Genomic DNA, 12,890 nt, shown 5'->3' with positions numbered 1-12,890 from the left:
GTTGTTCTCCCCTTTTCAAAACGGTTTGGGATATTCCGTGCCTCTGAATTGCCATTAAATTTTTAGAAATAGTTTGTCGGTTCTTATAAAAAACCTTGTGTGACTTTGACCCCAATTATATTAAATGTATACATTTATTGGGGGAGAACTGACATGACCACCTTATCGAGTCTTACAGTTCCTGAACAGAGAGCATACCTCTCTGTTTGCTTAAGTTTCCTTTAATCTGGGCTCCTTTCCTTAGGGGGGTTTTGGCATACAGATGGTGCATGTGCTCTGTTAGATTGATACATAATTACTTCAAGGTTTCCATGCTACTGAAAGCGGTCTGTTTTTCCATTTCAATTTCCAACTACTCATTGCTAGCATATTGACATGCAATTGATTCTTAGATCAATTGATTTGCTAATCTCATATAGCTGTTCTAGAAACGTTTTTGTAGGTTCTTTGGGATTTTCTTAGACAATCATAGTATCTGTGAGTAGACAGTTTTATTTTTTATTTACAAGCTGTATGTTTTTTATTTCTTTTTCTTCCCTTATTGCACTATGTAGAATGACTGATAGGAGACATCTCTGTCGTGTTCTTGATTTTAGGAGGAAAGCATTCAGTCTTTCACCAATAAATACAATGTGAGCTGCATGTATATAGATCTCTTTTACCAGATTGAGGCAATTGTTTTATTGAATGAGTTAATATTGAATTCTATCAAATTTTTTCTGCATCTAATAAAATAAGCATATGCTTTTTCTTCTTTAATCTGTTAATATGGTTCATTACATGAATCTCTGAATATTGAATACTCCAGAATAAACCCCATGTTTTGCCATTTTTACATATTTTGGGCTAACTTTGCTAATATTTTTTTTTAGGATATTTGTGTTTCTGTTCATGAAGGATATTGGTCTGTGACTTTATTTTCTTGTCATGCCTTTGGTTTGGATTGTTGAGTAACACCAGCTTTGTAAATTGAATTGGGAAGTGTCCCCTAAACTTCTTTATTAGAGAAAAAAATTCTGTAAAATTTTTATTATTTCCCCCTTGCACGGTTAGTGGAATTCACCAGCGAGACTTCCTGGGTCTGGAGTTTTCTTTGTTTGAAATACCTTAACTGCAAATTTAACTACTGCAATAGCTATAGAACTAACAGTTTCAGGAGCACCCCCGATATAAGCCACATTGGTATGAAGATTATTTTGAGCTAAAGGCGATCAAAAGCCAGCAGATTCAGGAAAAGCTCTTTACCTTTCTTTCAACTGCCTAAATTTACATTGGAAAGGAGGCCTTGTACCAGGAAGAGAGCTATTACCAGACACAACCGGTTTACCTAAGAAACTTACCCGGATAACAGGGAAGCCTTTGTGCTCCCAACCTCTCCTCCACCTTCCTGTGACTGGCCTTCCTTCCCTACCCCCACGCGTCTCCTTCACTCAGGATATTCTATAAGCTTCGACTGCCCAGCTGCCTTTTGAGTCTTCTTATCTTTGCGGGGCTCCCGTACATAACCAAATCTGGTTTTCTCCTCTTAACCTGTCTTATGTCGTTGTAATTGACCAGCCACAGAAGCCAGAGGGGCAGAAGTGAAATCGTTCCTGCACAACAGCACTATTCTAGCTACGCATTTCTTAAGTGAGCTGGTACTTGGTTACCATTCTTTCTTTCTTCGCGAGTTTTCTGAGACCTTGCCAGTTGAGTTCAGATGCCGCTCCCCACAACCACCCCCCAGAATGGTAACAGGGATCAAGGATGTGTAACTAATTAATGTTTAATGTTTATTTATTTTGAGACCGAGTGTGAGCAGGGGAGGGGCAGAGCCTGATGCAGGGCTGGAGTTCACAAACCGTGAGACCATGACCTTGATGAGGTTTTGGGGTGATGGGGGTGGTCCGGAGCCAACAGCCAAGAAAGAAATCTTGAAGACACTTTGGTGCAAAAAGGCAGTTTGATTAAACCATGGGGACAGGACCCGTGGGCAGGAAGAGCGACACTGGGGTTGGGCCGATGGCTTGTTATATACTATGGAGTTGGGGGAGGTGAAGTCAAAAGGGGGGCCTCCAGAGGGACTGTGATGTGCTAAAGAGGACTTCTAAGATACCTGAGGCCTTGCTGTTGTCAAGCTAAGGTGGTTTTCCCTCTAGTGAGGCATCACCATTAGGACGGTAGGGGGTTCCTGGAGAAATGTTCTCTGGATTGGCCTGGAGTATTTGTCAGTGGGCTGCAGGTTAATGAGGAAATTGAATTTTATCTGCCATTTCCTTCTACCTTTGTTCCCCACATCACTATGGAGGGGTGATGTTGGGGCTCCAGGAAACCGAGACCACAGGTTTCTGGAGATTGGGCTGTTGATAAGATTGCCTTTTGTCTTGTGATTTACCCATTTGTAAACTGATGGAGACTCAGTCCTGAGTCTGTGATCTCGGTAAATTAACCATTTGTTTCCTTTCCTCTCCTTTGTCCTTGGGCAGCAGGAGAACTTGAGGAATAGTGACACATGTCCCACAGCAGGGAGGGACGTGCTAGCTTGTGCTGGGCCCTCAGCTTACCCTATGGCCTCTCATCGACCTGAGCCGAAATCAGGAGTCGATGCTTAACCGGCTGAGCCACCCAGGTGCCCCCCACACCTGTATGTACATCAGGGGCTAAATCATCCGGCTTTGCTCCTAAAGCAGCAGAGGCAGGAGAAGCAAGGGAGGGAGGTGTTAGGGCCTCAGCAAACTGTAGCCAGGAAGTAAGGTTTTGCATCATTTACTTTTGGTTTCCAGAGGCTGGCCATTCAGCTCGATAAACAAACTTTTCTCTCCAGAACCTTATATCCCCTTAGAGACGGCATTTAATTCAGCATTGGAGACCCCTTGACTCAGCAGTCAAGACCATATCACCTGTCAGGTTGAGTCCTGGCCTGCCCTCGGTAGTGACCCCATCCCTCTCCTTTCATTCGGAAGAGAATGAATGACAATCCAGGTACCCTTTGAGAGGCTGGTCCCAATCCTACCTCTTGCTGCTTAGCCTCTAAACTTCCTGAACAGCTAGGGGAGGGGCGTCCCCTGCCTCCCGCTTCTCACCCACCAGTAGGACAAGGGCCTGCATTACACGGCGTCCTGAGATCTTCTAATGCCCTCTAATGCCTTCCGATGCCTAGCCTGTGGGGTCCCCACTTTCTCTCTTCCAGAAGCCATGTCTCAGTCAGCATCCCGTCCTCATCACCAGGACGGTCAGAAAATGTGCAGGGTCTCAGGTTCTATCCTACCTGCAAACTAACAAGCTAACGTGTGTCATTGATGAGGGAAGCAAAGGCAAGAGAAACGTAGTTTAAATTAAATTCCCTTCCCTCCTGCAGCCCAGTGACAGGTGGCAGGGACCTGCGGCGTGTAACACGCCCCTAGACGTTTATGCTGCTTTAATGCCTTCACGTTCACACTTCCGTACAAACTAAAAGCAACCTTATCTGGATGATAGCTAAATCTTCAGCATCCAGAAACTCCTTGGAGACTTACGGTATCTATCCCTCCCTCCCTCCACATACTCGAAAGTATATCTATGTAATCAGTCGCTCCCCACAACCCCTGTGCAGCTCTCCCTGCCCAGGGTCCTGTCGCCGGGCTGTAATAAAACCGCCTTTTTGCAGATGCTCAACGCCGCTCCTCATCAGGGAAATACAAATCAAAACCACACTGAGATACCACCTCACGCCAGTCAGGGTGGCTAAAATGAACAAATCAGGAAACTACAGATGCTGCCTGTAGCGGAGAAACAGGATGTGGAGAAACGGGAACCCTCTTGCACTGTCGGTGGGAATGCAAACTGGTGCGGCCGCTCTGGAAAACAGCGTGGAGGTTCCTCAAAAATTTAAAGATAGATCTACCCTATGACCCAGCAATAGCACTGCTAAGAATTTACCCAAGGGATCCAGGAGTACTGATGCACACGGGCACTTGTACCCCAATATTTATAGCAGCACTTTCAACAATAGCCAAATTATGGAAAGAGCCTAACTGTCCATCAATTGATAAATGGATAAAGAAGTCGTGGTTTATATATACAATGGAATACCACTTGGCAATGAGAAAGAATGAAATCTGGCCATTTGTAGCAACGTGGATGGAACTGGAAGGTATTATGCTGAGTGAAATAAGTCAGGCAGAGAAAGACAGATACCATATGTTTTCACTCTTATGTGGATCCTGAGAAACTTAACAGAAGACCAGGGGGGAGGAGAAGGGGGAAAAAAAAGTTACAGAGAGGGAGGAAGGCAAACCACAAGAGACTCTTAAATACTGAGAACAGGGGCGCCTGGGTGGCTCAGTCGGTTAAGCGTCCGACTTGGGCTCAGGTCATGATCTCGCAGTCTGTGAGTTCCAGCCCCGCGTCGGGCTCTGTGCGGACAGCTCAGAGCCTGGAACCTGATTCGGATTCTGTCTCCCTCTCTCTGACCCTCCCTTGTTCATGCTCATGTTTATTTTATTTTTGAGACAGAGACAGAGCATGAGCAGGGGAGGGGCAGAGGGAGAGAGACACAGAATCTGAAGCAGGCTCCAGGCTCCAAGCTGTCAGCACAGAGCCCGATACGGGGCTCGAACTTGTCAACTGTGAGATCATGACCTGAGCTGAAGTCGGACGCTCAACTGACTGAGCCACCCAGGAGCCCCTGTTTTTGTTTTTTTGTTTTTTTTCCCACTCAGACAGCCCCTAGTTAAGAAGTCTTCTTTGATTTTCTAGGCAAAGACAACTCTCCCTCATTCATTTACATGGTATTCTAATAGGTAATTCATATATTTACTATATATAGGTGTATACACACACACAAATATGTGAAAGTAAATTATATTTCTACATGTTTGCTTTCCTAACGAGACTACGCTCCCAGAAAACAGGGTATAAGAATAAACATAACAAATATAAATATGAAAAACGAGTAAGTATAACAAGTAAATATAAAAATACTTCTATATTTGCATCTTACTCCTAAACCCAGCGTCTAGCCCCAGAGTATGTACCCAATAATGTCTGTTGAACTATTTGGGGTTAAGTAGCACTGAGTAGGCCGATTCTTGAGGCAAGATGTGACTGTTATTTGTATTTCATTAGCCAGTATCCTCACCATCGAATTAGGCATTGGTATTAGCCAAGAGTAAGTAGAGACGAACCTCTTCTACTTTAATTGTTCATAATAACCTTTTGGCTCATAGATCACCTCAAACATATGAATGTAGAGAACACTTTAACCAATAGATCTACCTCTGAATATACACACCAAATTTTATGTGAAATTCCAGGAAGTTCATAGAGCTCTGGCCCCTCCCTTCTTTCCAATGTGTATGCAGGCTTCCCATTTTGAGTTGTTTAGTAGGCTTGGTATCGGTATAAGGATTAGTATCCAATAACGGGAGACAGGATGCATGTGCATGAATGAAAACTGAAAGAAGGCTTAGAAAAGATCCAGGGGCCCTCTTTCAACTTTTGGTGGAGACAGTTGGTGGGGATATGGTAAGAGAACTGTGGGCTGCTTACCTTGAGTGCCTCCCTCAGTGTTCGTCAGTCACCGATGCTCCAGAATATTACCATGAGTTTACAGGTCCTCCATGGGTGTCCACCAATGGCCAGAGTTGGTGGTGTTGGTTGGGGTAGAGAATTAAGAGGCAAAAGCCCTAATATTTTAAGAAAAAATGGTCTAATGAGGAGAGTTTAACGGTTGTTACAGGACAACCCTGTAGTGAAGAGATAATCCAAACGCACAGATTTGAGGACATCCTTGTCTCCATTTGAAGCCATTCCTTCCTGCTTTTCTATTGCACTGATTAGATCCCCATCAAGCATTTCCACCTTTAGCGAATCTTTCCCAACATATAAACATATTAACTATCCCATTAACAACCTGCAACAAAAACAATAAAAATAACAGCAAAATAATTGAACTCCAAAACACAGTATCTTGACTGAAATTTTCTTGTAGCTTTTATCCAGTATCTTTTCACTCACAACCGAAATTCCGTAAGGACTAACATGGAGTCTAAATTTCCACATTTTACCTTTTCACTTTCCATTCACCCCAAATCTACTGCAATTCGTATGAATTATCCTGAAACCGATCACAGGGACATCACCAATGAGCCTCCAGCTGACCGATTTTATTGACAATTTTTCAGTTGGGGGTCTGTGAGGCCGTTCTGTAAAAATTGAGATATATTGGCTTTAAATTTTAGAAAACTCGACTCAAAATGAAGTAGTTTATAAGGAAAATGTGTTATCTCACATAACTGCCACATCCCTTAATAGGGGGCTCCAATATATGGAGTCTCCATGGTTCATCATCAGCTCATAAATCATCAAAGGCACCATTGCTTCCTGTTCAGTTTTTGCGTGATCAGACTTCATGCTTATCAAGGTTTTGTGTGTGTGTGTGCGTGCACATGCATGTGCGTGACAAGAACAAACCCACACATGCCTACATCCACCCAAAGCAGGGAGACTGTTTCTCCCCATGCATCTTTCTTTGAGAGCCTGAAAACCTTTTCCAGAAATCTTTAAACAGCCCCTCCTAACACAGGCCACATCCCCCACCTATATAATAAATCAAAACCGTGGGAGAAAAGATCCCCATTTTCCTAAGGATTTCTAAATAGTCAGATCCTATTTGGCCTTTGGTCCCATGCCCACCCATAAATGACCCAGTCTCATTGGGAAATAGACCGCTGTGATGGGCCTGGACTAATCAGGATTTTCATGTGGAAAAGGGATGGACAGAGTTCTGCCACAAGGAGGGAGGGAGTGATGCTTGTTGGGCAGACGCTCACCAACACCTGCCGTACACTTTTTTACTGGAGTGTCTGCTTATCCTTTATTATTATTATTACTATTATTATTTTTGAGAGAGAGAGAGAGAGCACGCGGGCTTAAGCAGAGGAGGAGCAGAGAGAGAGGGAGACTCAGAATCCGAAACGGGCTCCAGGCTCTGAGCTGTCAGCACAGAGCCGGATGCAGGACTTGAACCCACCAACTGCAGATCATAACCTGAGCCGAAGTCGCTTAAACCACTCAGCCACCCAGGCGCCCCTCTGCTTATCCTTTAAATGCTACTGCTGACAGTTGCGGAGGCCCCTCTCCAGTCCTTTTCTTTCTCCAAGCTCTTCCCTCACCACTTTGGGTCTCTTCACTTTGAAATCTATTTTTCTACCACAGATATTCCCACCTGTGTTTGGACCCACACCCGCTTGGGCAGGTAAGGCAGCAAATCGAAACTAACCGCCCCTCTGCAGACACACACAGACACCCACTCCTACACACTCACTCACAAAGACACGCATACAGGCAGATGTACTCGTTCCAAATCTTTACTTCCGTTTAGTTTCTGTTTCCCGTAGCATAACCATCTGTTGAACTTAGGCAGAACCACAGAGGCACCATCTTCGTGCCGTCACACACAGACACAGACACAGCACAACGTCCATAGCCAGTCCGAGTGCGCTCCTTCCGATCAGCTCATTTGTAGGTCTTCATGTGCCACAGCCCGTCGTTTAGGTAATGGATGTTCTCGATGCCGATGCCTTTGTTGACTTTCTCAATATCCTCTGCGGACATCTTCATGACCCCGACACACAGCGCATGCTGCTTCCCCTCGGCCATGATTGCCACAACCGTATCTACCGCGGCCGGGTAGAGCTTAGCTCCCGGAGAGGTTAAGCCTGGACACATGATATTGGCTCCACTGAGTACAAACTTGATGGCTCCTTTATCGACCTGCTGGTGCGGCAGGATGAAAGGGTATTTGTGCAGTAGCCTCAGGGTCGGATAAAAAGGGCCTTCTCTTTGTCTAAAGAACAGTAACTCTCCGTTTACCGTAAGGATCTCTATGTGTTCGTGGCATCGCACTATTTTGACCGGATCTTTCTTAGGCAAGATCTGATTAAGCCATGGTTCAATACCTGGAAATTGCTCTATCAACTGGTTCTTAATGCCCTTAATAACGGAGGTTTTCAACTGGATGCAGTTCGACACATTTTCTTTCTCGTCAAATTTCTTGAACATGATCCTAGGCGCAGGGGGCGGCGACACGAACAGCCCCGAGCTGGGAAAACACGGCAATTCCGAGGGTCCCGCACGGGCGCTCACCGGAGGAAGGCCGGCTGGGAAGGTAGCGGCGGCTGTCGTTAACCGGAAGGGAGCGCGCTTTACGGCTCTGCGTGAGATCGACTTCCGCCCCTCGGGAGGCGGCGCGCCCGCGCCGGCGGTTCTGCGGCCGCAGATTCTTCTGCCGGGCGGGTGCGTAAAGGGGCGGGGCTGGCGGCAGAGGAGGGGCAGCGGGCGTTCCCGTGGCCGGAAGAGAGGAGCGCGGGGGGCCGGTAGTTTTTACTTTTACTGTCGGTAAGCGGAATCGTCGTCCCTCCAGTGACCCCGGCCACGGCCCGGGAAAGCAGGCCGGAGTGGCCCGGCCGTCCGGCCCCGCGGAGTCACCGCGACGAGCCGAGTCCCCGTCGTTACTCCCGGTTCCCCTCGCTCACACCCTCCCTTCGCCCCACCGCCCTCTGACACTGTCCTCGCAAACCCCTGAATGCAGCCTGCTCCCTCTGAGTCCTCTGCACCTGAACCTGAGAGGAGAGGCTTCCGGCCGGGAGGAATGCACATCCTGTAGGATTTCAATCCATTCCGAGATGTCCACGCTCATTTTTAATCAGAATATGGTGTCTCCTGGCCGATGTCACACGTGCTCCCGTAAACCGTGTGCATCCTGCTTTGTTTGGGTGCAATGCTGTGTCCCGCAGGTGGGTAGGGTTGTTCACGTCTTGAGCCTTACTGATTTTCTGCCTGCTTACTCTGTAAATTGCTGAGCAGCGTATTGAGATCTCCAGCTACGAGTGCGGATGTGTTTCCCTTTTCAGTTCTATCAACTTGGGATTCGTATATTTTGAAACCATTATCTGGTCTATACCCATTTGGGATTAATATGGAAGCCAGCCAGTTAATTAGATTTTGTCCATGTGGATTTTGTCATCCTAAGAAGTGTGAGGCCCCTGAAGGCAGGAATTGTGTATTTTATGTCTGTATTCTTTGACCTAGCACTTCTCTCCGGTGAACACATGCTTAATTTGGGAAGCCTATCCTGCAGCAGGAATTATAACAGGTGCTGGGTATACAGTGGGAGAATAGCACGTATTTCCCCATTCTTGGGAAGCTTACAGCACGTCAGGGTTATAAATAAATATATATATTTAATATATAAGTATTAGCTTAATATTTATATATTTAACATTTATATAATTTAATGTATAAATAATATATACACATATATGTATATATATGTGTGTATATATATATATGTGTATATATATATATATATATATATAAACACACACACACATATATATATCTCCCCATTCTCAGAACAAAAATCTATTAGTCTGGGTTCTCCAGAGAAACAATATAGATAGGTAAGTCATATTATAAATTATATATTTATATATATAAATATGTGGAAATATGTATACACATCTAGGTATAACTAATATATAATATATATTACTACATAATAAATAATAATATATAAGCAGGATATATGTATCTATTGTAGGGAATTGGCTCACACACTTATGGAGGCTGAGAAGTCCTGACATCCTCAATGAGCAGCAACCTGGACACCCGGGAGAGCCAGTGTTGTAATTCAGTCTGAGTCCAAGTCCAAAGGCAGGAGAAGACCGATGGCCCAGCTCGGAGGCAATCAGGCAAGAGGAACCCCTTCTTACTCAAGGGAGAGTCAGCCTTTTGTTCTGTTCCGGCTTTGGATGAGGCCTGTCCTCATCAGGGAGGGTAATCTGCTTCGTGAACTAAAATGTTAATCTTATGGAGAAACGCCCTTATAGAAACGCTCAGAACAATGTTTGGCCAAATATACGGGCACCCTGTGGACCAGTCAGGTTGACACATAAAATCAGCCATCACAACTAAGACCGTCGCGTGAGTCAGGATAGCAGGGTGTTGGCGTGTCCTGGCCTTAGAAGCCAGGAATGAATCCTGCTCCATCACTTACTAGATTGAAATCCTGAAAGTGACTGAATGTGTATGTGCCTCAGTTTACTCATTACAAAAGTGGGTAACAAGATTACCTATCTCCTAGGGATCGGGTGAGAATTGCTTGAATTCGAACTTGGAATAATTGGGTTTTAAATATTTCATGTAGATAATTATTAAGTTCACATGAAAACAGTTACATGACTGTTGTAATACTCTCTTCACACAGGATAAAGTATAACTGGCCAGACTTGAGCTTTCCCATTTATGGCCAGGTCTCTGATACGCCTCCCTGAGATTTCACTCCACTGACTTTGATCCCGAGAAGAGTCGCACGTTTCTAGACACAGCTCTGTTAGTATATGAGCAGCTAACCTTGTCTGTCATGTATGGGTTTTGTGTGCTTAACCTGACAGGATAATTCTTTTTCTTTGGGTTTTACGGGTTGGGTTGTTCAGTGGCCTTATGAGCAGCATGAACCAGATGTAGAAATTCAAGGGAGGAAAAGTCATTAGTGGCTGGGTGACCTGTCTTTAGATGACTAGTAGCTTAATCAGAAATTATTTGACCTGAAACTGTCTGTCTGAGGAATGTCCCAGGGATTTTTTTTAATGGAGTTATTTTTGAAAAGCGACTCTAAGAAAGTTTACTCTGAAGTTTCATAGCAACGAAAGCCTTTTTGAAGTTAATAATCATTCTTTTTTTTTAAGGTTTTATTTATTTTTGAGACAGAGCATGAGCAGGGGAGGCACAGAGAGAGAGGGAGACAGAGAATCCGAAGCAGGCTCCAGGCTCTGAGCTGTCAGCACAGAGCCCGATGTGGGGCTCCAACCCACAAGCTGTGAGATCATGACCTGAGCCAAAGTCTGATGCTCAGCTGACTAAGCCGCGTTAATAATCATTCTTGTCTGAAATCACATTCAATCTGTACACTGAAACTCTTTCCCAGGGTGCACTTGATCTTGGCCAACTAGCTTTGGTTCATCTACCATGAAAAGGATGCTAAACACTACTTTCACCTTACATTCTTAAAAAAAATTAAAGAAGTTAAAGTTAAAAAATGAAAAACCTCTATCCTAAGTCTTTCTAAAATCTACGCTTCTCAAAAATCATGGAGCCGGGTCTTAAACTTTATAGAGGAGTCTAGGTCTTTGAGACTGACTTACATTGGCGTAGGAAAAAATACGACACATAAATGTTGCTTTCCCAAGTGAGCAGGTTAAAACATTGAAACACATTACCAATTCATTCTCGTAAATAATTTAAAATCAGCTAAAAACTAATAAACTGGATTTTTTTAAGAAGGAAGAGGGGCACCTGAGGGGCTCAGTCAGTTAAGCATCTGATGCTTGATTTTGGCTCAGGTCATGATCTCACAGTTCATGAGTCTGAGCCTGCGTTGGGCTCAGCTCTGAAAGTGCAGAGCCTGCTTGGGATTCTCTCTCTCCCTCTCTCTGCCACTACCCTGCTCGCACTCTCTCTCTCTCTCTCTCTCAAAATTAGTGAGTAAACTTAAAAAACATTTTTTAAAAAGGAGGAAAGTTATGGCGCAGACCCTGAAGTCAGACTCTCAGGCCCAGGATGTACTATTTACTAAGTTCTGTCAGCCTCCCTGAGTGTCATTTTATTCCCATGGAATCTGAAAAAATACAGTGTATACTTCACAAGATGTGGTGTAGTGACGAGGAATAAAAAAAAAAAATACAGTATACAAATGACTTATAGTAAGAAACAGAGCAAGTAAATTTACAAGTGTTTCCTTTGTTTATTTGCAAAACACCCTTTGTGTGGTACTTATAAGGTCTAAGATTATAGTGAATACATAAAAATTTTTATGGGAAATTTCTGTAGCTTTGGATAAAGGTGCTAAGTCAAATAGTCAAGAGATGCCAGAATTGAGTTTTGTATCAGGAATCTCAAGGGACTTTGTGATGGAGACACAGTGGTGATGTTGCAGAATTAAAGTGAGGAGAGTGAACGAGGAAATATGTCCGGTTCCTCGCATCTTCAAAATTTGGAGTACAATTCACCACCCACCGGGGTTGTCCTAAGAGTTGGAAACCTTTCACCTCCCTACAGCTTTGTCTGCATTTTGACGAATGGCCACTAGAGGGCAGGAGAACCAAACTGAAGCTCCCAAGCGGGTCTCCAAGATTGGAACCGTGCGTATTGGGGGGAATATTCTCAACTAATAGGGAACTTTTACCATACACGTCTGTTTCCGAAATAAATAAATCCATCTCCACAAAGTCACCAAACATTCCCAAGCTCGGGCGAAGCACATTCTAAATAGTCCTCTACTTGATTTACAATTTGTGAATTTTTTTCTCTATATTTATCTGTAAATAACAGTAAGGCGATTATTTCTGAAATGCTGTCTGTTAAAAAGTACATGTTAACCCCGTGTTATTGGCTCTTCTTAAAGAAATACAAACTTCCAGTCATAAAATACATGATAATATTGTGAGAACGTTTGGTGACAGATACTGTGTTTCATCATGGTGAACACTGAGGGATGTGCAGGACCGTTGAGTCATGTCGTACCCCTGAAACTAGTATCACGCTGTAAGTTAACTATGCTTCAATGTAAAAATCCCTCTTTCGGGGCGCCTGGATGGCTCAGTCCGTTAGCCTCTGACTTCTACCCAGGTCATGATCTCACAGGTCAAGAGCTCAAGCCCCCTGTAGGGCTGTGTGCCTGGAGCCTGCTTGGGAGTCTGTGTCCCCCTCTCACTCTGCCCCTCCCCTTCTCCAGCTCTGTCTCTCTTTCTCTCTCAAAAAGAAATAAACATTAAAAACATTTTCTTAATAAATTTTAAAAAATAAAAAATATCTCTTTCCACATTGCTTCAATTTATGAACGATGTTTGAAGATTAAAAAGTTACCGTGT

General features: G+C 44.2%; 1 protein-coding gene and 1 long non-coding RNA gene across 2 annotated transcripts; one reads left to right on the top strand and one right to left on the bottom strand.

Annotated features, from left to right (window-relative positions):
- Positions 1 to 7,312: 7,312 nt before the first annotated feature.
- Positions 7,313 to 8,164, bottom strand: LOC121014882 (malignant T-cell-amplified sequence 1). Its single transcript, XM_040451554.1, has one exon. It carries the CDS (start codon positions 8,020 to 8,022, stop codon positions 7,477 to 7,479), a length of 546 nt encoding a protein of 181 aa, XP_040307488.1. The 5' UTR covers positions 8,023 to 8,164; the 3' UTR covers positions 7,313 to 7,476.
- A 99-nt stretch (positions 8,165 to 8,263) lies between these two features.
- On the top strand, positions 8,264 to 10,198 carry LOC121014883 (uncharacterized). Its single transcript, XR_005783476.1, has 2 exons — positions 8,264 to 8,756; positions 9,563 to 10,198. It is a non-coding gene; the product is annotated as an uncharacterized LOC121014883 (long non-coding RNA).
- Positions 10,199 to 12,890: the final 2,692 nt, after the last annotated feature.

The sequence above is a fragment of the Herpailurus yagouaroundi genome, unplaced genomic scaffold (genome assembly GCF_014898765.1).
Source record: "Herpailurus yagouaroundi ecotype Mexico unplaced genomic scaffold, PumYag 203, whole genome shotgun sequence".
Lineage (NCBI taxonomy): Eukaryota > Metazoa > Chordata > Mammalia > Carnivora > Felidae > Herpailurus > Herpailurus yagouaroundi.
The sequence above is the reverse complement of the archived record's forward strand: the minus strand, read 5'-3'. Positions and strand labels throughout refer to the sequence as shown.

Excerpts from the sequence above, each read along its gene's own strand:
- LOC121014882 (XM_040451554.1), bottom strand. The coding sequence starts at position 8,022 with ATGTTCAAGAAATTTGACGAGAAAGAAAATGTGTCGAACTGCATCCAG.